Source organism: Hippoglossus hippoglossus, chromosome 9, assembly GCF_009819705.1.
Source record: "Hippoglossus hippoglossus isolate fHipHip1 chromosome 9, fHipHip1.pri, whole genome shotgun sequence".
In the NCBI taxonomy this organism is placed as follows: Eukaryota; Metazoa; Chordata; class Actinopteri; order Pleuronectiformes; family Pleuronectidae; genus Hippoglossus; species Hippoglossus hippoglossus.
In genome coordinates, this window is record NC_047159.1 from 5854489 (window position 1) to 5882338 (window position 27850).

The 27850-nt window shown below is 41.9% G+C and overlaps 2 protein-coding genes and 1 long non-coding RNA gene across 4 annotated transcripts in view; 2 read left to right on the plus strand and 1 right to left on the minus strand.

Moving 5' to 3' along the window:
• The first annotated feature begins 92 nt into the window (after nucleotides 1–92).
• Nucleotides 93–1365, plus strand: LOC117768258. Its single transcript, XR_004615031.1, has 3 exons — nucleotides 93–207; nucleotides 342–419; nucleotides 510–1365. It is a non-coding gene; the product is annotated as an uncharacterized LOC117768258 (long non-coding RNA).
• Nucleotides 1366–3967: 2602 nt separating this feature from the next.
• On the minus strand, nucleotides 3968–25983 carry gak (cyclin G associated kinase). Of its 2 annotated transcripts, XM_034596472.1 has the most exons (30): nucleotides 25571–25955; nucleotides 20205–20266; nucleotides 19825–19884; nucleotides 18906–19020; nucleotides 18259–18401; nucleotides 17975–18100; nucleotides 17170–17259; nucleotides 16725–16860; nucleotides 16072–16184; nucleotides 14091–14169; nucleotides 12839–12956; nucleotides 11424–11432; nucleotides 10433–10482; nucleotides 10155–10303; nucleotides 9870–9992; nucleotides 9631–9764; nucleotides 9347–9541; nucleotides 9142–9259; nucleotides 8923–9002; nucleotides 8495–8688; nucleotides 8200–8379; nucleotides 7837–8003; nucleotides 7469–7718; nucleotides 7182–7376; nucleotides 6609–6746; nucleotides 6405–6491; nucleotides 6059–6313; nucleotides 5628–5776; nucleotides 4774–4950; nucleotides 3968–4684 (listed from the first exon to the last, which is right to left on the minus strand). In XM_034596472.1, the coding sequence occupies exons 1-30, from the start codon at nucleotides 25710–25712 to the stop codon at nucleotides 4583–4585; spliced, it is 3936 nt and encodes a 1311-aa protein (XP_034452363.1). In that variant the 5' UTR covers nucleotides 25713–25955; the 3' UTR covers nucleotides 3968–4582. The 2 variants fall into 2 exon arrangements, with proteins under 2 accessions (XP_034452363.1, XP_034452364.1); XM_034596473.1 differs by lacking the exon at nucleotides 11424–11432 and having other exon boundaries at nucleotides 25571–25983.
• The window catches only part of aacs (acetoacetyl-CoA synthetase), a 41856-nt gene continuing 35380 nt past the window's right edge, over nucleotides 21375–27850 (plus strand). Inside the window, exon 1 of the mRNA XM_034596474.1 lies at nucleotides 21375–21386. The gene's annotated coding sequence lies outside the window, so the exon portion shown is untranslated. The remainder of the gene's footprint in view (nucleotides 21387–27850) is intronic.

The window sequence follows — 27850 nt, forward strand, 5'->3', positions numbered from 1 at the left end:
TCATCGTAAGTTACTGTCTTGGTGACTGGCTAATCCATTATATACATACTATAGGTATTAAAACACACCCACCGTTCTCTTCTCCGTGTCTTTCCCGGATGCCCTGGCTGAGCAGAAATGTCTGGATGAGCTGAAGTCAGAGACGTGTGACATGCCGTGTCAGATGCAGCTCACTGTGGACTCTATGCAGCTCAAGTCAAAACAATGGTAAAGACATTCAATTAAAGACAAACGACAGAGCTGTAAACATTAGTCGTGGAGTAGAATGAGACATAATTAATTCACTTGTGTCACTTGCCAATGCTTGTGATCTCACCGATCTGATGTCCTCTGTTGTTCAGGAGATGTCAGTGGAGACAGCGTTGAATGGACACATTGTTCCAGAGGTCTCCATCGAGGGCTAGAGCCACACAGTCTTTGTAAGTTGCTCCCGATATTGAATCAACCCATTATCACATAGATGACCTGTGTTTTTACAGCTGATCTGACAGTTGATCTTTAAATTCCAGATTCCCCTTTTGTCATTTTGAGGACTCGGAGTTCTAAATGGAGTCAGCCAGCCGTTGAGCTTTTTCATCTTTTTCTTTTTTTTTTAGGGCTTGCAACGGAGCCGTCAGGAAATCGAAGGAATATCCACACTTTGAAGTGCCTTTCCTGCACTGGTTTCCCGTCAAAACACCAAACCAGATGCAACAAACCCCAAAAGTGCTGCATTTGATGCAGCAGAACAGACTGTTATTAGTTGCAAAAACGGAAACAAACATATCGTGGCTCCTTTTTAAATCTGTTTCTCCCCCAAAGGCATGTACGGTGAATTTTGAGCAGCGGAAGCAGACGTTGTTGAGAGATGGAGATTCCTAGAGCAAGATAAACGGCAGCGCCTGGTATTTCTTATATATTCCTTCCTCTCGAGAACGTCTGCCTCATTCTGCATCTACACTCAATGCATGTGAACACTGTAGCAGGGATGGAAGTGGCTAGTTTGCACTTGGGCCTGTGTTCAAACTTTTCCTGTTGTCACATCTCAGAATCACCGATTTTTTTTTTTTGCTCTTGACCCGTTTACCTGGAGTCGGAGCTTCGAGCCTCTCCCCTCCTCTGTTCTCCTCTCTGCCTCCTGAGAGCCACTGCTTACATTAGTCCGATGCTTAAAAACGAGGGTTTTCTGGCGCCAGTGGCCTCTGGGAAAATGGCGGCTGTGGAGGGCAACTCGAGGTTTTTTTTTGCCTTCCCCCCCCTCACTTTCTTCTTTTTTAATTTTTGTATAGAACATATGATGTGATACAGTTGTGTTCGAAGTCTGTAATCTGGCTGTTGATGGTCTGACTAAATTCAACTTTGAAATAAAGCTGTAGTTCATCGTGATGCTGGCTTATGTGTTTACTTTTCATACACTGACACAAACTGTTGGGGAAACAAATACATTTTAAAAATGAAGAAATAAATTTATATACATATCCATCCAGTATCTATACCACTTAACCTTTTGAGGGTCACAGTGGGAGCTGGAGCTGTTGGGAAAGAAGTATTATATTATATATAAATACTAGATACAGTATATTCAGCCTAACTTCTAGACCAGATCTTTAGTTTTCAAAGATGATTTGTAGATCATCTTTTTCTGATTATCCTCTTATTACATGACTGATCTTAAACCATTGCTGATGTAACTCCTTGGTTTCTGGCTCATGGGAAATGATTTTAATAAATTTTAGTGGGGGGGCAAAGAAAGCTAAATGACGACTATCAGCCCAGACTCTTGTCTGTCAGGGGAAATAACAACATATGGTGTACTTTGTTTTGAGTCAATTGTTAATCAAGAATCTTCAATTAACTAACACAGCTTGGTTCTAGTTAAAAAAAAAAAAAGCTGATGAGACTGTGAATACATACTGACCAAAGTAAATGTTACATGAAGATGATTAAAGCCAGAACTGGAATGAGACTAACATGTTATTCTAATGAGGCCAAAGAACAGAAATTACTTCATATATAATCAATACATGTATATAACTCAGAGCACATACCTCCACCAGCTCCCTCAAACTAAATCAAGCTGCACCACACTACACTCATAGATATCAGTTCCTTAAATGTGCCAGATAAATTTTTTAAAATCAAGAATAGTTAATTATTCCCTAAAATGTCAAACTAGCCATATCATGTTAAAACTAATTCCAGGATCCAGACCAAACTTTTAATTATTTCTCAGCCCATGTCCGATCCTTCCAAGTTGTGGAAATCTGTTCAGTCGTCTGTTAATCCTGCTGACAAACAAACCAATAACAGAGTTGAAGGTAATCATCAATAAGGACAAAGAAACACCAAACTCCTTAACTCAGATCAAAAGAGTTTTATTTGTTTTTGCATTGAAATCTACATTCATATTAGTATGATGTAATTTGGTTCAGTAAACACTGCCAGTACGTGGTTTTACAAGCCTCCCTCTTTATACTGATGATCACGCTGTGAAGAGTTTCAACTGAATTTCAAGCGTCAGTTGATTTTTTTTAATTTTATTTTTCCAGCGTCTTACGTAGGTTTTACTGGCCCCTCGTGTTGGAATTGTAGCAAAAAGTCAAAACAGAAGGAACGACTTCAGAAAAGAACGAAACAAAAAAGAAAAAATGATAAAACACATACCACATAACAACAGAGAGGATATATATATATTTGTAAAAGCACATTCGTATTCATAATAGATGCTTTGGAATGAAACAAGCGACAAGAGGCTGTGATCAACCAACAACTGTCCTATTTGCACTCCATTATTAGCACATTCCACTTATATATTATCTGATTTTCTCTTCTTTTACTTGTGCCATCAATATGCATGAATACATGTCATCATAACGCCCCCACACTCCCAAAAAAAAAACAATAATAAATAGGAAAACAGGTGATTCGATTGGTCCATGAGGTAAAATGTGAAACGATAAAAAAAAATAGGTTGGAAAGAAACAAAAAACAAACGTGGCTGAAATAATGAAGCTAATGAAGAAAAGATTGTGACAGAAAAGCATCGTGTGTAACAATGGTTTCATTGTCTACTCCAGAAACACACTCACACATACAGACTCACACACCCACGCACACAGGCTGTAATCTCAACAAAGCCACTTGATGATGATGTTTTATATTTACAATCAATGTGATGATTAAGTAAAAAAAAAAAGAAAAAAAAAGCTCAACACAGGAACCCCCCCCCCCAAAAAAATTATAAAACCAGATTAAATCACCATGTTCTCTCTTCTCTTTTTGATCTCCTCCTATAAACTGACCATCCACTGAACGAGGCTCGGGTTACTGAGACAAACAGAGGGGGGGGGGGGGGTTATAAAGGATGGCCATGTGGAGATGCTTCAGAAGTGACAAGCTGTGAGAGAGAGCCGAGGAGGCAGAGACGTCTGCCCCTCAGGTAGACTCAGTTTCTGCTACAAGAAAAAGAGCACTTTCAATTAAAAAAATCCAAAAAAAAAAGAGCCACCGCCCATTGGGACTACCCTGGTTTGGGAATCAAACACGCCCACCCCCTGTCGTTGGGAGAGCATTGCAGTCGCGACGCTACACGGTGTAGCCCGAGTGGGTGGAATTCAAAGAGCACTTCAAAAACAACACACGGCCCGCTTGGGTTTATATGGGGCTCCGAAAGAAGTTCAGCTCCGTCGTCAGGAGTTCAGGATGCAGGTTTTCACATCAGCCTGAGCAGTGTGTGTGTGTGTAGCAATAACTGCAATGGTACAAGCAGCACTAGTAGTGTTCAGCAGGCAATCGTCTCGTCCTTCTGGAGAGGAAATGGCTCAAACCCCGACCGAGCGTTGACCCAAAAGGTGCAGCAGAAGCACTTTAAAAGTTTTGACGTGTTTTATCCTCAGATCTTCTGCAGTAAGAGTTCAGGACTGTTCCTTGCTGTGGCCGCTACGTTCCGAGATTCATCAGCAATGTTTGTTACTTTTTGAGGCAGCTGAGCTTCAAAATGTTTAAATCATGTTTTGAAAATTGCCTTTTTTTTTTTACCAGTAAAATAAACGACTGGTTGTCTGCAAAGGTGCCAAGCACAGATGACAAACCTACAAGCCACAGCCAAAATTACCAGCATTTTATTAGTGAGGGGTAAATAAATCTTATTTTTTGTTTTTAATCGGAATACCACTGTGTTGATAATCATCTGCGTAGTTTCAAAAGTCTTTCTATTTTCCTATTTCTTTCCCACCGTGTCTTCTTGGTGTGATTGTCACCCGTTCCTCCTTCCGTTGCAGCACCACTCAGGCAGGCGTACAGGTAGGCAGTGAGTTTAAGAACGATCACAACATTTAACTGGCACTTTAATAACCAGTGAGGATTATTTTTTTTTAACTACAGCCAGGCATGAAACAAAAGGTCTTTTTTCCTTGACTGTAGGAACAGAAGAACGTAAAGAAGGAATAAGGGAGTGAAGGGAATGGTAGAGAGGACACCTCTCAGAGGCTCTTTGCCCCCTAAGGCCCAATGTGGGCTCAGTCCTGTCTTATCTGGCCCGGTCTAACCCCTTGTCTGGTTAGGCCGAATCCAGTCCAGTCGAGCTGGGATCCAGACCAGGCTTTTAGAAGAGTGCTTTGGATCCCTGGTTCTCAAACTCTGACCAGGCGTCGTTCAGTTCCATGAAGATCATCTTAGCGTAGTGTTCATAGGGCTGGTCTGTCGCCTGCGGAGAGAGGGAGGGTATACGTTTGAATCCTCAAATCAGCGTCTGTTGTTGTTCCTGACCCGGCTGAATGCGTGTTAACACTGTACCTTATCTGGATGGACAATCAGCACAGCCTTTCTGTAGTACTTCTTCACATGGTCAGGGGTCACCAGGTCGGCCATGCCCACAGGCCTCCAGCGGGTTTCTCCCTCCCACAGCACCGTGTGCAGCGTCGACAGCAGCGCGCGGATGTTTCGCTCCTTCCCTTCGATCCAATCCAAGATCTGATGCGGCAGGACAATGAAACAAACGTTAATATTATTTTATCAGGGCAAGTGCAAACATTGTCTGGCACTACAAAGACGAGAAAAGCTGCCATGTTGGCCTCTCTAATCAGCCTTTTGGAAAGTAACCGTCTACTGTGCAGTTGAAGAGCAGCAGAAGTAAGATGAGGTATTTTCTTTCTTGGACCAACAATGAGGTGGAACTGATACAGACAGTGAGTGTTGACAACGTCTTCATTCACTGATAATCGAGTAGTGACTCACAAGATCGACCAGGAAGCGATTGCAGGTGACTGCATCATCATTTCCAAACTAAAACAGGACCAGCAGCATTTCAAAGGTTCCTGAGTTTAGAGGCTCGAAATCTCCAGAGTAGTGTGGACGGAAGGTAAAATCGTGGCAACAATGATGTGTTTTAAAACGAAAACTTAGAGGTATGTTTCTATTACACACACTCACGCCAGGAAGCTGCCACTGGAGGTGAATGACCTGTCCTATGTAACCTCAATGTGAGACAGACTATCACTGCAAGATCAAGATGTATTGTTATCTAAAGATCAAACTGATCCACCTCCTGCCACAAGGCACTGCATCATATCTGCATTTCATCTCCTCAGGAATGTGTTTCGAGCAGCGTGTGTATAACACGTCCCCCACACATGCTTTCAGTTTGTTACCTGCAGTTTGAGCGGATCCATGTCTTTTGTAATCTCCTGTCTTCTCATTTCCGCGATGGTCCTTGGTCCCTTCTTATCAAGCTTAGAGGCGAAACCCTGAGTCGACAGCAGGTCCTCAAAATCGTCCTGCTTTACCTTCGGCTTGGGGCCTGCGTTCACAACACGGCACAGAGAAATGAGGAGTCTGACAGGAAATTGTGTTTGAATAAAAAGATGCACGCAGACTTTGTTACACAAGATGAGGCATTTTTGGAGAAGATTGAAGAAACAACATCCTAAATTTCTGTGATAATCTTAAACAACTGAATGAAATGATGTCAGAGCTGCAGCATCAAATCTCTTTTTTCAAGTGGTTGATATTATATCTACGCTTCCTGCATGATCCACAACTCCAGCATCAGATCACTTCCCCTCTACTCAGCGTTTCGTACCGAATCCAGGCCCACGCACGCCTCTGTCCTCTCTCCCGCCGATGACACTAGAGAAGCTGAGGTTGTAGTTAGGCTTGATGGGCTGCGCGGCTGCAGGCTGAGATGCTGAGGATGCTTTGGGTACGGATCCCGATCCCGAAATCCACGGTTTGCCCTGGGCTGCGGCTGCGGCTCTACCGGACTGCCAGGGCTGCCCTTGAGCCTTGGTGGAGGAGGAAGCAGAGGAGGGAGGAGCCTTTGTGCTAAAAGAAGGTCCTGAAACATGCAGGAATGATAGTTAGTTAACAACGGTACACTTTCCCTTCCTGGAAGACTGCTAACTGAATATCTGAGCAGGAGAACTTACCAGGTAAATTGGAACCCAGGTTTCCGAGGTCGGCAAAGGGGTCAAAGGTCTGAGACTTGGCCTTTGACATGGACGACCCACCAGCAGCTACAGGCAGAGGGACAACAAGTGAGTTAGAACTGTTGAGGTTTACAGTTTTCTAGGCAACACTGAAGACTTATAGGGATCAGTAAACCATCAGCTCCACAATGTTCCTCCACCTACCTGTACTGGTGTAGCTGGGTTTGCTGCTGGTGCTACTCATGCCAGTTTTGGTGCCGGCTGCCCAGCTGTCCCACCCGCCCAGCAGGTCCGGCTGGCTGGCGGATGATGTCATCTTTGGGGCATCATTTACAAGCTTATCTGTGAAGACACAAAGGACCAAAGTATCACCGATTCTGATTCTTTAAGATGTTACGATTAGACATCGATTAGCCCATGATCCACGGTTTAGAATTCTTAATATTTCAAAAGTTTCCTGCTTAATATTCAAGATAAACGCTGGCTTTTAACAACTTCTAAGTCTTTTTAAGTCAGTTCTGCTCTTCTCACAGGAGATTGTACCCGTTCACCAAAGTAACATGGAGCAAAAAAAGACATTGAGGCTGAGGAGTGGGAGTGAAGGAGGAAACATTCTCTCTTTTCCACATGTTGAACCATCAACCTTATTTAGAAGCTGCTGTTTTAAGGTGTAATCGATCATCATATCTCCGGGTCGCAGACACTGAGATATGATGAGGCGTCAGAAGAACATTGGACAGTTGTGACAGATTTAATGCTGAGTGATGTCCAACTTACTGAGGTTGAAGAGGCTGGTGTTGGAAGCTGGAGTGGGGTTACTGTGACCTGAACTGAACCCGCTGGTGGCTGAGCTATCAGAACCCAACAAGTCTCCAAACAGGTCCGGTCCGGAGGCCTGCCGAGACGAGCCCACGCTGGAGCCGACACCGGAGCCGGACCCCATCCCAAACGGATCAAACAGGTCGCCCGTGGCTGCAACACAGACATGGAGTGGGGGGAAGAAAACACATTCAAGACAACTGGAAGATTTTTACAACAGTCACGTATTAAGCCTGGAGCCTTACGTTTTGAGTCTGGTGTGGTCTCAGTGAAGAACAAGTCTTCCTGCCCTGCTCCGGTCTGACCAGCAGGGGGTGCAAACAGATCGTTGAGGAGGTCGCTGTTGCTGGATGCAGCTTTCATTCCTCCCTGGACTCCTTGTTGAGGAGCAGAGGAGGAGGTGGAGGACGCGGAGGGAGGCTCAGGGTCAGAGTGGAGGCCCAAGAGATCCGCTGTGCCACCGACAGGAGCTTCCTGGGCGGCAGGGGGGGGAGTCTAGGGGGAGATAGGGACACCAGGAAGAGTTAGAATTTAGTAAAGTGACGGAGGAAGACTGTATTACTGTTTACTGTATTACTGGCATGCTATAATCAGCCATGCAAGACTTCCTCACCTCAAAGTCAGCATCAAATAATGGTTCGCTGGGGTCACGTGACAGCGGCTCCCCCCCGGGGGCAGAGTAGGAGTAGGACTCTCCCTCTGATTGATCACTCATGTCCTCCTGTTCGTTCATGGATCCCCCTGCTTGACTGTCCGAGGCGTCCTGGGGGCCGCTCACATCTACACATACAAGAAATTATGGGCATCTTAAAGGAATGTTTTTTTCTTTGGAATCATTCCGAGAGGGGGGGGGAGAAATCGAGAGGTTACATACTGTTTTATAGCTCCACAGCTCTCTCTCTCCTGTTTAGACAGCAGGATATTAACCAGAATACTAAAGAATGTTAAAGGCAAGTGGAGCTTTACAAGAACGTACCTTCCCAATCCAGTGTCTGGAAGAAGTTGTTAGCGTTGGTATCTGTGCTCCCGGGAGATTCTGGTTCTGGTTCTGGCTCTGGTTCTGTTGCACTGGAGCCGTCTGGAGTCTGCACCGGCTGAGACGCCTCTGAATCATAAAACGCTGAGGAGCCTGGCTGACGAGGCAGCTCCGGTTTACCTACAGTGAATGAGGTTTAATATAAAGTTCATATTTAGAAGTGAATTGGAAAAACTGTAAAATAACTTTCCCCCCAAAATGGCTTGAGCAATGGATGGAGACAAATGTCACTTACCGAATTTGCTGAGGATCTCTTGCTGTTCGTCACGAGAGGAGAATAGGATTTTGGGGTTGAGGCCCTTGGTTTGGAAGCTCTCCCACGGCGGGCTCTTAGCGCTGGGTCGGTCCCTGGGTTCCATGTCAATGTCTAAGTTCACCTGGAACAGGTCCGGGTACTTCTCCTGGATGTCACAGGCGTCCAAGTCGTACCTGACAGGAGGAACAGGTAGATGAGAAATAAGTTAACAGAGAGACCACATTACAAGCTTGTACTTGAGCAGTACTTCTTACTACTGATGTTGATGTAAACATTAAGAACTGTGGTTGGACCTCTACAACAGAAGAGTCGGCCACCAGTCTTATTAGAAAAGATTATGGTACCAAGAAGGAAGTATGAAGTTTGCAGCAGAGACGGTGTTTCATGGATCAGGGCTGTGTACTCACTTGTTAAACTTGACATTGGTCGCATTTCTGGGCACAAAGCCTGTGTGGAACTGGATCTGAAACATTTTCATGGATGCCATCTGAAACAGAACAGAATGGAATTTAAAATGTGATATACAATGAATGCAACTATGCTATCTGCTATGTCTCTGGTTGTGGGTTCATTTCCAGTCAAGCGTGTGTGTGTGTGTGTGTGTGTGTGTGTGTATGTGTGTGTACCTTGGCCTGCAGACGCCCTCCCAGTGTAGATCTTGCATGATAGATCACCACCAGTACATCTCCTTGGACTGACACATTGAGTGGAATCTCCGCTCTGCCATCCTCCATCTTAAAATCCCTGAAAAGAGATGAAAGCAAAAGTTTGAGCCACATTTCTTCCATGTATGTGAATTTGTTTGGCGTCCTGTTGTCTGCGTTATCTTACTTCATCTTGTCGTATTCCTGTGACGTGGTGAGGACCCTCTCATCTCCAACGTAGACTTCGCAGAACGGCCTGCACCCGTTACGCTGCTTGTTGAACAGCGGCACCGGCGTCATGATGATGGAGCGGATGGTTATGGGCTTGCTGTGGGGGATGATGGGCTCCTCTGCCATCATGTCACACATATACTCGATATACCTGCAACAATCAAAAGCAAGACGAGGCTCATGTATTGGACGTTTTTCCTAAACACAGAACATATTTTATGTTGGTGTTTTTTTTTTTACCTCTTGTGAGAGGGTGCTATGCCAGGAGGGCATCTCTTCATTGAGAACATGTAGACGGCTGCCTCAGCTGTGGTGAAAAGGCGACAGAAACACAGGAAGGAGCAAACTGCCACGGCGGACGCTGCCCTGCCGTCCTACAGACAGAGGAAAAGGTCACAATCAGAGACGTTGCAGAATTTGTCCTTCTCCTTACGAGGGAGGACGCAGCCATCGATCAGTAGTCTAGTAAGGTTACATACCAGACAGTGTACTATACAGATGTTCCTCTGGTCTTGTTTGAGCCATAGATGCATGTTTTTACACACACTGTAGAGACTGCGGAGGTTGGGGGCACGACGCACCTGCCAGTTACACTCTGAGACCTACGTGAACAAAGAAAGACAAACCCCTGAATAAAGTAACCCTCCTCAGAAGACCTCTGCTGTTATTGGTTCAGTGTAAACAAACCACTCATTCACAGTGAGGATTTGGGACAAGGGAGTTTGGTTCTACACACTAAAGAGGTGCACACACACACGTCATACCCTGTTGTGGAATCGTGACGGCCTGTAGGATCGTTTGGAGAGGTTGTAGACAGCGTAGTGTCCAGCGTGACGTGAATCTAGGAACAGACGGACGTCCTCAATGTTGTTCTTTATTGCCGACTCCACCCCCTCTGCTGGGAAGGACATGACTGCACAAAGACAGACACACAAGCACGAGAAGCATGTGTAACTGTTAGATTGTTTGTCACATCCCTTTCATTGAAGCTGTAGGCACTGGATTATTCTGTAGTATGTTTCATGGAAGGTATCAATCCTACCTGCTATTCTAGATGTGATGTAAGAAATATCCAGGTCTCCTTTGGCATAGCTGTAAGAGAACATATAAGTGCACTTATTATGAATAGTGTCGGTTCACAACAAAAGGAGGGAGAACAAAACACAAACCTACACTAGAAATAAGAAGGGAAATCAAACAGTGTGACTAAGGTCTAAGAGCCGGCACAAACACAGCCATTCCCAAAGCTTAGTAACACTCCAAAGCTTTGAATTACTGTATACTAACATGACCCTGGGTACATGAGTGATTGGACATGTCTGCAAAGGGGCTGCCTGCCACACAACACCACATTTCAACCGATTTAGATGAAGGCAGCAAATACACAAAATTAGATCAAGACAGTCCTCAGTTTATATTTCCTCATGCATCCGGCAGCTGCTTAATGTCACATGGGATTAGACTGAAAAGAAGCTCCATCATGTTAAGTCTTATTAGAAGTTAATTACAGTAGAAATTAGGTTACGCTGGATTTGACAACAAAACCAAATCATACGAGATCAAACAATGACGGCAGCAAAAACAATGCAGCATGATTTCTACTGTTAATTAAAACTTAGTAGAGACAAACAAACTGGAGGCCAAGCAAAGAAACTCCTCTATCTACGCTGGTTACGCTACTTTTTTTATCTGTATGGTGTTAATACACACAGATGCATGTTGCTGGAATGGTGATTTAGTAAGCAGAGGAGCAACATTACAACCTTTACTCTACCATTCACTCACTCACTCATTCAGACCAGACAGCTAAACGTAAAACATTTCTCTGTCCTTTTTCTTTGCCCTGCATTCATTCAACTCAGTTATTGAATGTGTGATGTTAGGATCAGCAAGCTGTGATGAAGGACACAGCAAAGTAAAAATGGGAGATAGGTTGTTTGTTTGTTGTTGTGGTTTTTCGTCTAAATGAAACACAAACGGTGGAACACACAGAGCAACGCCTGAGTCGCTGCACTTCACTGACCCATATTTACCTGGGGTTGCTAGATGATGGACACATATTGGGACCATGAGGGATTGGGACAGAGAAAAGAAACAACAAAAATAAACAAAACGACCAAACAAATGGAACAAACCGATGAGAGAATATAACCAAATGAAACATAGAGGGGCTGTAAAAGGAACACTTTGCTTCATCTTCTCAACCCTTTAATACACATGCAGCCATTTGTGAATGAATCTAGGAGACTAAAACTCACACCATCCACCGACTTATTCTTGCAGTGGCTCGTCATAGAGAGACGACCTGAAATAAGGTTTTTAGGGAGAATCACAACTACGAACAAGATGTTACGACTAAAACTTCTGTTCCCTGAAGAAGAGGAAGGTGGTACAACGCAAAGTATGGGATATCACACCCTGCGTGTCCAACTGAAGACACCATGAAGGAAGATCATGGTGCTACCAGTAGCCTGATTATCTCTGCATACCGTATTCAGTCTGGAACATAGACTGTGAATAAACATGGATGATGCATCTCCACCTCGTCCTGTTGTACAGATATGAAGCTAAAGTTTTCCGGATACTGGTGGCACCACTGTGCAACTTGATGCCAGAGTCTTCACAGCAGTGATTGTGATGTATTGAGGTCCCACTGATACGTGCTCTCAACCAATCACGAGTCAGTCTCAGCTGCCAATCATAACATTTCACCCTACTGTTATAGTATTAAATAATAAAATAATAATGAATTAAAATAACTTTACCACAAAAATGAACAGACGGTGCAATAACTACCTAAAATAACAGAAAACATCTGTTATTTGACTTTTTAGTTTGTATATTCATATTCCATCTGCAATAATGTCGCCTGTGGGGTTAATGACCGATAGTGCAACCAGCCACCAGGGGTTGAAGATGATTTAGCTTCACTTTTGTAGAGCTGTCATATCATCCATCTTTATGTGCAATCTATGGTCTGGATGCACAGGCCATGATATCCCACACTTTGACTGAAAGGGAATGTGCCAAACAGCCTAGTAGCAAAATGTTCCTTTTAAAGGTAAATCTGAGGGCAGGGAAGGTATGATTATGAATGATTCATATTAAATCAACAGCATTTCTATACTTCCGGTTGATGATACTAATAAAACAATTACTATATATAGTTATGCCATTTGATGGATGCCGGGATTAAAATTTCCTTACAGGACTACGAACGTGATGGTGGAATTACAAGGGTTAATTAACTAATACATAGACTTGTGTGTGAAATTAGCCATTGAAAAAATTAAGAAGCTCTACTGAATGTTCAGTCAACTCCACAGAAAACACTTTCCATGGCATACAGCATGTTTGGGGGGAAAAACTGTCCAGTTGTATGAATAAAGCACAATTAGAGCCGTCTGATCTGTGGACTTAAATGCAATGTGTAGAAATAGCATCTTACCTGGCTACTGATTGGATGACCTTAGAGGAAGTGTCCTTTATGTTGGTCAGGAAGCGCTCGGTTCCGCCCCGTAAGATATCAAAAAGGCCACTGGCTGACTGATCAGGATCATAAATGCCTTCAGACATCGTGGGAGGAAGAAGAGCAAAATGTAAATATCATACATTTGCATACTTTGTCACAGCTGAAGCCCTGACACAGTTAAACCCACAATGAAAACAAAGACACTCATGCAATCTTTGCATTGGGGGAAATATTTGTATTTTGTCAACCAATGAGCTTCAAGATGTTGGGAGTGACGAACAGGCACATGACTCAGATATGATCATTTATTGCCCAGGTCTGGACGTAGGTGCAGGAGGACGGGAGCAGCTCTCAGAGCAAAGAGCAAACGCTTTCTGCCCTTCGACAGATGGTTGGCTGACAGAGTAGAAATCCTCTTAATGTACAGTACACTGCCTACACGACTGTCGGTTTATAAATGGGAAAATAATGCGCCTATTACACTCATTTACAGAAAAGTTACATGATAAAACATGATTTTTCACCAGGTACCTTCAGCTCCTGCTTTTAATATTCAGAATTTAACCATCAAAAAACTGAAAATTGACGTTTTTGTGGGGTTTGTGTACTTTGCGTCAGTCTGCTTCAGACATACCAAAGGTCATCGTAACAAAAACAAACTGATGTACAGACTGATGAGCATGACGACCCTTTTGCTCCCAGGGGGGAAACTTTGGTTTCCTCACGGGGCGTTGAACAGACAGGAAGTGTTGTGGTCAGCAGTCAGGTGGTCATAGGGGAACTGAACAGATTACTTACTGCCATGCTGGACTTTCAGTGATACGGGTAGTTAACAAGAGTTTTAAAAAGAGAGGTTTCATGACAGTAAGTCTCTTGTTCAAATCCCTGTAAAATAGCTGCATAGTTGTAGTTATTTTGTTAGTGTCAGTGTAGCATGACCGATTTATTCCAAGTCACTCATGGGGGCTATAGGCTGTGCTTCAGCAAATGACTTGTTCTATTCCACTTGTGCAAAGGATGGAAAAATTCTACAACTCCAATGCTCTGCTGTGGGAGACATTTCAGTTCAACCCTCCACATCTAAAATGTGAAAACACTCAAAACAAAGAGGCAGGAAAAAAACACACAAACCAACAATCTCTCTTAAAAACACCAAACCCACAGAGAGTGCTGCATTGTCATCCAAATGGATGACAATGCAAATTAAATAAATAAAAACCAGCCTTACCTGCATTGTTTTGGACGTTGTGGATCTGCATTGGTGGCTGAGCTCCGTTGTTGCCAAAACCTCCATTCTGCTCCAGCAGCTGCAGACATTCATAGCCGTCAGACACTGGACGCCAACAGTAGTACGTACTCAACATAGTAACAGGTGGGTCGACAATTTGACAACTAAGATGGCAAAAAAACTTGAAGCCAGGACTTAAGATTTTTTGTCTGAGATATTCAAGACAGGTATGAACAAATTTTAAATATCATATTACAGTGTAAACATCCCAGCAAAAAATAAATAAAAACTCTGCTTGATAAAAAAAGAATGGTCCACAAATAGAGGAACAGTAAATCCCAGGTGTCAAGCGACAGGTCTGGTTTCTGTCCCCGAACGTGAAATCACCAGTTCAAAAGAATTACAAAAAGTAGATGCATCATAAAAGTAATTTGTGACGCTCTGAATAAAATAATTCTCCAATGAGCCACACAGCTTCTGTTCCTCTCCAGGACGTCTTCAGTATTTCCCTTTTAGAATTTCACTTCCATCGTAGTTCCCTTCCTTCACTAGTTTCCTCCTCCCTGCTCCATCTCGCAGTCTGTCTCTCCATATGTCCGAGCTGAGAAGCAGCCGAGAGAAGAGGAGGAGGAGAAGTAGGATTCTAATCTTCTTATGTCCAGCAGGGAAACCCCTTCTTAATCCTAATCAGATCAGCGATCTGCCTCCGCGCTGCACACATTTACAAGCCTTATCAGGATTCTAATTAGTAAGATATCGGGATATAGAAGAATTCTGTGCATCAATTTACTAATTTGTTCCCACAAAGGGAAAGAGCTCAAATATTCTCACTTTTAATTCTAATAGAAATTAGCTCGGTAAAACCTACACTGACTGATCCATATATCACTTATATTTAAGACAAGAAAGTTGCTGGAGGAAATAAGAGTCGGTGTAAACGTGGAGATTTTGACATTGAAATCAGCTTTATATAAACAACTGTGGTTGAGGATTTGGTGATAAGTACCAGGATTTGTGGATTTGCGATAGGAAACATTAGAAGCCGTGGCTGTTAAGTCAGTGATGGCTTCTCTCTGCTCTGCTCCAAAACCGAGGCTAAAATCTTAAATCTGATTGTGCTGAATTAGCTACTGTGGGTGGTAAATGGAAAAAAGTATTTCTGTCTTTTCAGCCACATCTTGCTGCACTAATCAAATCTTGGTATCGATTTGTGTTTATTTTGAGTTTAAGTTCACACATTTTCCACCTCTATGTCCGCTCCGGTTCTCTGGACCCCTTAGGTCCAGGTCAGTCGGGAAGAGAGAAGACAGCGTCCTTTGTGCCTGCTGCCTTGTGTGTGTGTGTGATATGTGAAGCTTAGCAAGTGTAACCACATCAGAAATTTGAGTGCGTGCGTGCGTACACACACACACACACACACACACACACACACACACACACACACACACACACACACACACACACACACACACACACACACACACACACACACACACACACACACACACACACACACACACACACACACACACACACACACCAGTAGAAGCTGTGCACTCACCCTGTCAATTATCTCTCTTAAACAGGCTGGCAGACATTGAGGATGTGACTGTGGCTCATCAAATCAACATGTTTACTCATTCAAGTGAAATACACTTGTATATTGAAGTATATCCTCTACAGATGAAGATTCAAGATATCAGACGTATACAAATTCGACCCAGTAGCCAAGCACCCTACACCCCCCTAATTCCATTGTAGGAGGTGCTGTTCTGATCTAGATCATTTTCAATTGTCTCTTGGTTTGAAGAGCGGATGAATTTAAAACCCAGAACCAAAATCCAGCTCCATTAATGCGTTTATATTTTCTCAAAATCTAATATCTGTCCGTTGCAAATGACTAAGCGACATTGAAGAAATCTTTTTACAAATCAAAAGCTGTCGTATTTTGTTTACAACAGGCAGTCATGCTCACACCTACCTCTGTAATGGGAGACTTTGAATTGACGTTGCGCGCTGCTGCGATCTCCTGGAGCTGGTTGACCAACTCTGTAATGGACAGACGCTCCTCTGGGTTCACCTTCAACATGGAACCTGGAGAGGAAGAGGAGGAGATGGGTGAGCGTTGAAGGAAGAGAGGAAGAAACGTTCAAATCAAGGAAGATAATACTTATGAGAAGGAGAAGAAAATATGAGGCTGCACTGTGAGGTCATTTTTTAGAGGTTTGTGGACAATACAATAATATGAACATTCATGAAAATCATACAAATTTAAATTGTATACATTTTTCCATTAATCACATGTGTGCAATCACAGGAAACAAACAAAATGCTACTTTTTTTATTTCGATTTTCATGTGTCTTTCTTTGCATGAAATAGACAGATTTCTACCAACCAATAGACAGAGCTTTTTAAAGTGAATTAACCTGGTTTAATTAACCCAGCGTTTCTATCCAATATCTCTACAGTTTATAAACACCAACATTAGATGTGCCATCCGAAACATATGGCAGACGAGTAAAGGTGACAAGTAAATTGAAGCAGTTGCAGATAGAGGGATAGATGGATAAATGGAGTGGCAGGAATAAACTAGTACATGCAGGCTGGCAGAGAGAGAGAGACAGTACACCTACGTATGAGGTTGTGATACACAGTGTACTTCACGTCATTCTGAGGGATGGCGTATTTCCCGTTGACGATTTGCAGCTTGGCCCCCTCCTCGAATGGGTGCTGCTTAAAACACAACAGGTAGAGGATGCATCCGAGGGCCTGTGGTGGAAGAGCAGAGACAATACAGACAACATATAAATTACACAGCCATTTCATTATGAGCTGAAGGAAAAATAAATAATAAAAAACAGCAAATAACACAAAACAGGAAAAAAAACCACTCTCTGATAAAGACACAATTTGTTTCCTTAGGACTAAAAATCTTTTAAAAAGTTGTTGTCTTTCTTATCTCTAAAGGAAACGGACTCGAGAAGAAAACACATTTTGGTCTGTTGATAACAAATGTTTTTCGTTTTAATAAGCAGATTTCAACAGATTAGAAAGCAGGAAAAAGAAAAGAGTTCTGACCCAGATGTCCTGTTTCTCATTGATGGGGAAGTTGGAGTAGAGATCAATCATCTCAGGTGTTCGGTACGCTGGAGTTGTGTTCCTTGTGATCTACATGAAAATGGGAAAAACTGAATAAAGACCTCTGTGTGGTACTGCAATAAACCTCGGCTACAAATGAATTGTTCACCTACGGTATCTTTTTGAACTGGAATAAAATGACTAAATAAAGGAAATGCTTTAGAACCTTATACAGAACCTTTGGAAAATACAAACGGTCACTAAACAGCTTCTACCATAAAAATCCATTTCCTGCAACATCTTATTTATAGCCTGCAAATAGGCGCCTGATGGACCTCCATGTTATCAAATTCACATCTCTGGGGTTCTGCACACTGAGGTCATCTGTGGCTAAGGTTTGATGTGTCAGTGTCGCTCTGTGTGTGTGTGTGTGGCTTTGGTATTAATATAATTAACCTGATTGATCAGTGCTTCCTGAACCTCCAGCTGTTCATTCGATTAAAGGTTTCTGGTTCCTGTCCGATAACGTGATGTCAGTGTTGGCCACTGATCCACTGACTTCTGAACTGACTGACCTCTGTCTCGTTTTTCATTAAAATGAGGAATATACTTTATTAGTGAAATCATAGAATATAAAAATAAAAGAAAACTGACTGTTCTTTTAAAACATTTACTGCTTCATCCAAAACATTCGTGTGGTGTGAAATTTGTATGCATTTACTCTGCTTTGTCTCAGAGATGAAAACGACTACTATATTATTCCAATGTTAATGGAAATAGGGAAATAACAGAAGTGTGTGCGCACCTCATCCTCCACCATGGACCTCTTCTGTGCCGACCAGCTGTAGTCGGGGTAGTGTGACACTGTGGTGGCGCTGCCAAAGTCACAAAGCTTGATGGTGCCCTGGTTACTAATCAAGAGGTTCTCAATCTGCAACACACCAAACAAATGTATCATCAACAACCAGGCTTTTACTTGCAGTATCTATCAATGTAATACGACTTGAGGCTGAGTTGTTTCATTGAATCAAATAGTTTTGAAGGACTGCATATTATGGATGCTTCATCGTTCACCGAGGACAGACCAACCTTGAGGTCTCTGTGGATGATTGGAGGTTTCTGTTTGTGCATGTGCTGCACGCCGCGGCACGTCTGGTATAAGACTTTCAGCACAGTGTCACATGACAGGGGCGCCCTCTCCTCTACTCGCTTTATAAAGTCCACCAGCTGACCTGAGGCAGAACACATGGAAGAAAAACAGTCAGTGAAAGTGACAGCTCGTACCCAGATGCATTTTTTGTCTGTACCTTGATTTCAAGATGTCTAATGAATTTAAAGGAAACATTTCATTGCAAATCAGAGTGGATCACGCAATAAAATAGGTAAATGAAATCAAAAGGTGCTTTTCACATCACATAAATGTTTGAATAGGATTAAAAGACAATGTTCTGGTGGAAGCAAAGAGTTGTTTGCTTCGAAAGCTGGAAAACTGCTGAACAAAAAGGAAAAGAAAGGAAGGAAGCAAACCAGGAAGTGGAAAGGCCACAGACAGGAAGCTGTTTCATCACAAATGAATTTCAGTCAGTTACTAGGAAGCTGAAGTGACACGTCAGATTTACATCTGATGAATGAGTAAGCACTGATTCAGAAGTGAAGTAATAAGATAGAAAGAGGTAGCAAAGAAACAGATATTGAGAAATGTGTCTCTAATAGTGAGTGAGTGTGTGTGTGTTTACCTTTGCACAGCTCAGTGAGGATGAGGAACTCGGCCTGTCCAGTGTCTGACTCCTCTTTGCTGATGGAGGCAGCAGAGCAGAACTGAACCGTGTTGGGATGACCTGACAACTTTTTCTATGGGGCAAACAGGTCAAGGAACATACAGGATAAACACACCTACTACTACTATTGTTAATATGTACTAATATACTAATACTAGTATATATATATAGGTCAGTCATTTTAGAAACTCGAACAGAAATAGCAAGCAACGACAGTTAAATTGTGGCAACTGATTGAGGTAGAAATCTCTGTTCTATTCACTATGAACTTTGTTGCATAGTCTCTGAATAAGCTGTTCTAGTCTAAAACTTAACTGCAGCTTGCTGGTCAAGCAGTGAAATCAGAAAGTTGTTATTTTTCTGTCTTATCAGCATTCAAGACATCAAACGCTGTGCAAATAATTAAGCTCTGCAAACACTAATGTTGCAATGCATCCAGGAACATTGCGTTTCATTTACCCAGAAAGCATGCGTCGCCACAATGACCACGGCCGAAGCAATCATTGCACAACAGAACAAGAGACACCCCAGCAGTTTGTAGCTGTTTCTGAAATACAATGGGATGGCTCAGCAGAGTCATTAGTGTTTTCTCATGCTCGTCAATTCTTTTCAAACAAGATTCAGAAATGACAAGCTTAGTGCTTATTATGAAGTTTAACACTAAGTATATATTACTTCCTCAATTACGCATGTTGGCATTGTGAATTGTTGCCAATAAACAGTATTGTTGACAGCATACTGCGCCACACAGTCATGGGTTAGAGTTGAACTTTGTCACATTTTACCTGCAGCTGTGTATTGAAACTGAAACGCTCGTTTGCTATCTTAAAAAAAACAAAGTTTCATTTCACAGATGCCTGAAAATGATAATGGATACCATGAAGCAGACTTCCTGTATGATTTCCTTGTTCTTCTCCTCCTCGTTTGACAACAGCCTCTGAAAGAAAAGAACACACACGGGCCAATCGTGTCAATGTCCTAATACTTATGGACTCCACTGTGTGTAGTGACCACAGACGTATACAAAGATGAATACGTCTTACTGAGGAAGTGGAGACATGTCGTCCATCATCATATACAATCTAGGGTAGTAAAGCCATTACCTACTCCATCAACACACTGATTACAAAGTTTGTGTAATATTTACTTTATATTTTAAGTATTTATTGTAGAATCATTGTTGACGGAGCAAATGTTTATGATTCAGTGCATCATTCATAGACATTTATTTGCTGTGTGGGTACAACTTTATCTTACCTTGAGAGCGTAGTCTTTACCACTGCTCATGTCCTGGGCTTCATACACGAAGGCGAATCCACCTGAGAAAAGGCGAGAGAGCAGAGTGTAATTAACATTGTTTACATTTACACAGATACTACGTGCGACCCTAAAGCTGTTAAAATGGAACATAACCATCAACCAATATTCAGTGTATTGAAGAAACGATGTGATGCATAGCAGGATGTGTTGTAATACAGTCTATAATAGCTATTGTCGTGAACTAATGTCCAGTGTTTTATCTTGCACATTTGATTTGTCTTGATTGTTGTATTATGATTGAATAAAATGATGGCTGACAGAGAAGTTCATCCCATTCCACAGGATACTGAATTCATTTACTTTTACATTAGAACAACAGAGATCGGCATCACCCTGATTCCAGCCTAGAAGCTGCCAAGTGCAACATTCACTCTCTAAATTAATACTTTCCTGACTATCACCTTCCTCACTGTTGGCCACTGCGCAGCCACATGATAGGAATTGGAGATTAGGTGCCTTGCTCAAGAACACCACATGACAATCACAATATCTGCCACAGGCTCACACCTCTAAACTTCAGGCCAGTACTAAGCCCTGCTGAATCTTCACTTTTCACTGAGGGTGTGGTTGAAACCTGAACTGGTGTTAACGTGCCAAGTGCTGGCAAGATCAGTCATTCACAGAAACTGGACCACACTGCCCCCAATGCCCAATTACAAGAGAATTTATGGAGGAAATCATTTAGAGATAAACTTTATTGATCCCACACAGGGAATATGTCAGACGTAAAAGAATAGAGAGTAACACAATTTCTAGAAAATAAGCTATGTGTGCTGGTCTTCAATAGTACACCAAACAAGGACATGGCAGGGTTACCATAGTGATGAGTAAATCAACTACCAGCCTAACTTGAGTGAAACTCTCTGAAAACCATAAGGAAGAAACTCAAGACCCCAACGCTTTATTTACAAAGGGAAGGGAGCAGTAACTTGTATTTAGCCAGTCTGGACTTTTGAGCTTGGCCAAGATTCCAACCAGTAACCTCATGCTCACATACATGTCTTTAACTTGAAAGAACCAAACTGGTTTTATTGCATTTTGAACGTATGCCCTAGATTTAAGTCAATAAAATTTAATTTTTCTGTACAAAACAACAACATTATTTTAAGACACTTAGACGTACAATTATGTAACTTTGGCTACTAGGGGTCTCTTAATCAAAACAATAACAAAAGACCACGTTTGATGATTTGTGAAGCAGCGGGGGGATCATGGGAGTTGTTGTCTTTACCGCAGTTGCCGATTAAAATCTACGTGACACGAGTCAGACTCATGTCCACGGATGAGGAAAAGATTTATTCATGTTATGCAGCAAAAAAGCAATGAATGATTGTGATCCACTATGACCAATACAAACAGTGAAAGGAAATATAGCAGCTGACTAACTGCTAGTAGTGTGTTTTTCCTTTCCATTTGCCCCAGAAGCTACAGAAGAGACGGCAAAGCCATGTGTAAAGTGGATATATAGCAATTCAAAGGCGACCAAAATGAAACCATGAATAAAATTGGGGATTTCTCTGGGTTTGAACATTGTTGGAAACCGTTTGGATAATGTAAGAACACAAGTTAACAAAACATATAACATAGGTTCATCTTTATATCGTGAGGTTGAGACCAATATTACAATATTGTAGAGACAAACACTACAGTTCCCCCAGTTTGCAAACACAGAACCAGACTCAGGATGGGCGATCATCTGCATAGACATGCAGTTAATGGTTTAATAATTAACAATTAATATTCTACCCGACAATCTGTGATAACAAAGAACTCAAATCAGCAATCAACCCACTGCACCGTTTCTTGTCCATTACAGGGACATTTATGAGACACACCTGTCCCGGTGGGGATCACATGTCTCACTCTGCTCTGTGCAAAGGAATGAAACCTGAAAAGCTCAATTTCCTCTGCTCCATTTACCAGGCCATTCCAATAGAAATGATAAAAAGCCTCTTCATCATACACCACGTTGTTAAAGGTTGCTCGGGCGGAATCAATGTGTAATCAATGGGGAATATAACATTAAGAACGGCATATCCAGGCCAGCTCTGAATAAAGAGACCCTTGTTGTCTGCTGTTTCACCTTCTCAAAAGGGGACATGAAAGCTTAAATAAGAGGAATAACTAGTCAGATATATCATTGTACCTAAAAACCATGTGCTATCTAAAGGTACCATCCTCTAAGCTGTAGAGGACTGAGTCTGTGAAACTTTGCTCAGTACTACCACGATGACAACCATCACTTGTGTAAAAGGTTTCTTTGTATTTTCCCCTCACCAAAGATCTTGGTGACAGAACACAACAAAGAAACCTTTCAAACACCAGGACAGGAGTTGGAACAAGGCAAAGGTTTTGTGTAAAATGATCTTGAGTTTTACCATCTGCTCTGGTTTGTGTTTTCTTTAACCTCTGCCATAGCTGATGATTTGCAATCACAGCACTGTGATTATACCGTTAATTAGATTGGAATCAGTGCAGAAACATCAGTTTGTCATCTATCCTGAGAAAGTTATGCAAAAAAATCAGTAATCATTTAATTTGGGGATGCAGAACCGACCGGGCCCTATACAGCCTGCAAGACTGTAGCTTTTGTCAGGAATGAAATGGGACAGGTGACTGTTGCGTGTCATTGTGTTACAAATCAGGGCACTTGTCAAGAAAACAAAAAAGTAGATACTGAATGTTTTGCTTTCTAAGAGAAGTAGACAATTTACCATGTTTTTGTTGAAGAAAAAGACAATCCAGTGTGCCTACTTTACAGGGATGCACTCGCACCGGCAAAAGAAGGTGAATCTCAAGTTTTGTTAAAGCTGAAAACATGCAGGTAAAGTGGGTAAGATGTGAGGACATATGTGCTCAGATGACGTTAACACTTGGGCCTTTCACAAGTCTGCATTCTGACAGAGACAATGTTATCCAGGGAAGGTTTTGTGGTGAGAGAGCTGATAGCTTAGAAGCTGAAAACCCGTTCAGTGGGAGGGTTGGTGAAGGAGAGTCTTGTTACCGCTGCAGAGCTGCTAGAAGCAAAGTAAAACTGTGTGTGAAATCCATGCATTCTTCTTCTCTGTAAAACAAAAGGTCTGCATGAAGGGGGAGCAAAAACTCATGAACAAACATGAAACATAAACAAAAGGAAGTGAACTTGTTTGTTCAGCTATGTAATGTGGAGCCTGACAAAAGAGGCTCAGAACAACAACCTCCTTCTGATCCATTTCCAAGTAATGTTGACTGAGATGCTATCTTTTCAAAAGGGACATTACTTATCTTATACAAAAAACTTATCCTGCCAACTTCTGCAATACAAATCTGTTTCATGTCCACAAAGTAAATTGCCTGAAAACACCATCAGTTAGTTGTGAAGACTAATCCAAAGGGAGTGTAACAACATTCAACTTTGTCTTAGAGCTGATAACAATCACAAATAAATAAGAGTTAGCTGCAATAAGTTATGGTGCCTTTTAATATGTATATGTTTCTGTTATTTTGTGTTGCAGAAATGTTACGATCTTAAGTTTGTTTGCTGAACCACTGAAGCCACACAATGGATGAGTTCAACTCTGACATAGTGGCCTGACTCAACTGTAAGAGTGAGTACTTCTCCTGAACCAAAGTGGGCTCACCAGTATTGTTGTTACACAATCATGTGTTACACTTGATTTAATTAGTATTTTTCAATAGACACCAACCTAAATTAACATTTACATTAAACATTTACCGTCTGCTCCACCAGCCACTATGGCTAAGTTACTAACCACGTAGTGTAGTATGGCAGCAAGACTGACCTGCCAACTTGCCACTTTGCACTGAGGGCAAGAATCGGTGTTTGCTGCCTTAGAGCAGAAACCTGACCTGTGGGTTTACACAAATACAGGCTTCTATTTCAGATTCAGGCTCAGACACATCATTTTAAACCAATGCTGCTGAAAATGGTGGCTACACTACAGAGATGAATCTATAAACATACACTAGAGCTCAACCGATTTATCAATTGGCCGATAAAACCAACTGCTATTGGTCAGTCATCTGTATTTATGTTTTTAATATGAAATTAGATTCTACATAATAAACAATGCGTTGTTTACATGCAATTCAAATACAGTTTACGGTCCTCCTGCAGAAACTCTCTCTCCTTCTTTCACACTTACCTCCATCCTATTGATTAAAGCATTATGCACAAAAAAATCAATTTAAAAAATGAACAATCCAGTAAAGATGTGCATTTATTTTGACGCTTTAAAATTGTTATTTACTCGATTCTATATATGTGACTGTATTTGTGTTTTCCTTCTATAATAAAGATTGTGGCTCACCTCGAAAATATCAAGCCTCAATTACATTTCTTTGTCGTAAGGTTTTGATATCATCATCTATGGAATGATTATCAATTTATCAGCGTATATATCAGTATTAGACATTTTTTTACTCCCCAATATCAGTATCAGCATCAGCCCCCCCCAAAAAATCTATATTATTTGGGATGTAGTTACGCATGATTATTATTATGGCGTTTAACTTGCAAGCAAATCAAACTTTAAAAGTGTCATGTGGGGCAAAACACAACTGTCCCCAGCTGACCATCCCTGGACCAAAACTTTCAATTAAAAACGTGTTGTTGATCATGAGTGTATTTTCAGGAAATTCCCGGTTGGGTATCATTTAAATAAATCTATCTAGCCATCTTAAAAAAGGAGGGAGAAGAGGAGGAGGAGGAAGAGGAGGAGGAGGAAGAGGAGAACTGGGCACTGAGCCTATGTCCCAAGAAAAGAATCCAACGAAGTTCTGCAGATGCTGAGACTGCTCGTGTTGTTTACTGTCTGTGTTTTGGTGACAACAGCAGTTAACTGTCATGGCTGATGGGAGTCTTTTAAAAACAACACACCTTCCTGTCTGTCCCTGTCATGATGATCTTTACATCAGAAACAACCGGGTCTCGCTTCCGGGGAAGAGGATGCGGTTCGAAGCGAGCAGATAACAACAGGTTGGCAGTTTGGTAGATGAGTGTAAAATGCAGCCTTGCGTACGTGACTTTTACTCAAAGCACAACAACGTTAGCATGCAAAGTGAAAGTTAAAGTTGTGTGCACGTCCCCTTCACAATCTGAACACACGAAACCAAACTATCAATCAATCAATAACCAATGAATCGAGTCGTGTTTACTCGGTGACTCACAGCGCTGCACTTGCTAACGTTATTGTTTCCCTGTCAACTGATAGAGGTTAGCCCGTTAGCCGCTCCGGCTAGCTAACACGGCTAGCCGCGCAGGACGTTATCCACATTTCCGATCGCAGGTTTCGCCGCCTCACCTTCTGCGATCACCCGCCGGATCCTCAGCTTCAAGTCGCCGAGCTCCACCACTTGTCCGACGAAGTCATTCTGGTCCCGGCCGGCGCCTCCGGACGAGCCGGGCCCGGCGAGGAAATCCAGAGCCGACTGGAACAGGGACATCTTCTCCAGCAGCGCAGCGCTTCCGCCGCACACGAGCCGGGCTTCAGGACAGGGAACTGGGAGTGGGGGGGGATGATCCCAGGAAGCTCCGCAGAAAAACGGTACGGTGGTTTAACCCTGTTAAAAAGACCTGGAATCAGCTGATATTATTCCTCCGCTGGAAGCAAACATCCTCTTCCTGCACCGAGGCTGACGAGGCCGCCACCATCTGCCCGAAGCTGCTGACTTCCGGGAAGGACGATGACGCAGGGACACGATTCAGTCATGTGACAAAGTAACAAAATGTTCGGAAACATAAGTAAAAGTACAAATACACGAGAGGTACACACACATTATTCTAGTATACAAACTTATACATTAGAGAGGTATTTTAAAAGTGTTTGCATCTGTTCTCACTCATTTATACAGTTTGTTTTAAATGACCCAATATAAAGTGGATTCAACAAGTGTTTAATAAGTATCTTATTATTTGATGCTCTATTGAAGTCAAATGTACTGACAAACAATATCTTCTAAACACTGTATAAACAATGTGTAGATAGATAGATAGATAGATAGATAGATAGATAGATAGATAGATAGCAATAATAATAATAGTAAAGCATAATATTATAATAATAGTAATAGCAGTAATAATACAGTAGCAATGATGTAGTAATAAAGCAGATATGTATTTATGACTAGCATCATGATATATACAAACTATATAAGAGCATGTACATATATATACATACATGTAAACATACATACAATATAGGTGTGATGTATAATATACATATAGTGTGTGGTATCGGATGACATGTTATTAGGCTGCTCCTAACTTGATGACCCAGTGAGCCTCTGATGGGAGATGGTGACCCTCAGATCTTGGTTTTGCTTCCTGTTCTCAAAACCAAAATGAACCCAGATATTATGTTAAAGTAAAGAGACATATGTTATTATTATTATTATTATTATTATTATTATTATTATTATTATTATTATTATTATTATTATGATGTAGCATGTACAGTTTTATTATAATGAACATTGACATTGTTATTAACATGATCATCATTATGTTATCACCACTTCCTTTGCACCTTATTTATTTAATCTTTCGTTCTGTGGTACTTTAGGTGGACTTCCACTGCACCTTGTGTATTTTCATGTCTGTATTGTGTATTTTTAATATACCTGGCTGCTATGACTGTTTATTATTTTATCAATAAAGCTATCAGTCGACATGTTCAATTCACGCCCCGCCCCCTACCAACTGGTTCTGTTCAGCCAATCAGATTGTGTCCTGCTCTGGACTGATCACGCCTTCCCAACTATAAACACGGAAGAGTAAAAGTCATGATGGCGCCTCCCTGTGGAGAGGAGTGTGCACCACAGCATTTGGACCAGCAGCAGTATTGTTTGTATTTTAAACTCAATGAGGATTGAACAACCATTGTTGTACACGAGTATTTCACATAAAGCACAATTTCACTGTGATGCATTCATCTTCCCTGGAATTAGACAATGAAGAGTCGTTTTTGTGAAATGAGGAACTAAATAAGGAAGTCACTTTTCGGGGGAAATTGCAAAGGCCTCACGTCAAGGCCTCACCTGAAAAAAAGAAAATAAAAGACTCAAGTTCTGCTCAAACTGTGAAATGTTCCCATCAGCTCTCAGCAGCCTTTGGTCAAAGGAGTTTTAATCTTTTAACTGAGGAAACACAAACTGGTAGAGCAGAATTTTCAACTTCTTTCACTGACTTCACTCAGATGTGCAACTTTAAGGTGAGTTTTAAGTCCTTTATTTTATTTTATTTTTGAATGGGATGAATTTGATTTGCCAGACCGATGCTCGGTGCAGGACTGTACTGGGGACACGTTGTCCCTCACAGGATCCAAAGGGCAGCTGTCCCAGGGAGAGACTTTCATGAAGAAACTGTCAGATGCAGCTACTGCTTGTTTCATAATGTGAGTTTTGGCTGTACTACAGGACATATGAGCTCATGTGGAGGCAAAGCCAGGATAAACAGATAAAACAGACACTTGCTGTGGAGGGAAGCCAGAGTTCATTCCAGTTCGGCGTCAGTGTCCAATCAGCCACAAAAGGGTTTATCTCAGTGAGGCCGGAGCATTTAACGGTGGCCTCAGGCACCATTC

Bases quoted from the DNA above. Each gene is read 5' to 3' on its own strand.
- gak (XM_034596472.1), bottom strand. From the start codon at position 25,712: ATGTCCCTGTTCCAGTCGGCTCTGGATTTCCTCGCCGGGCCCGGCTCG. The intron at 9,003-9,141 runs GTACACACACAT...GTTCTGTTTCAG, and splicing joins GAGGGCGTCTGCAGGCCAAG to ATGGCATCCATGAAAATGTT. The intron at 6,747-7,181 runs GTAAGTTGGACA...GTGTCTTCACAG, and splicing joins CACCAGCCTCTTCAACCTCA to ATAAGCTTGTAAATGATGCC.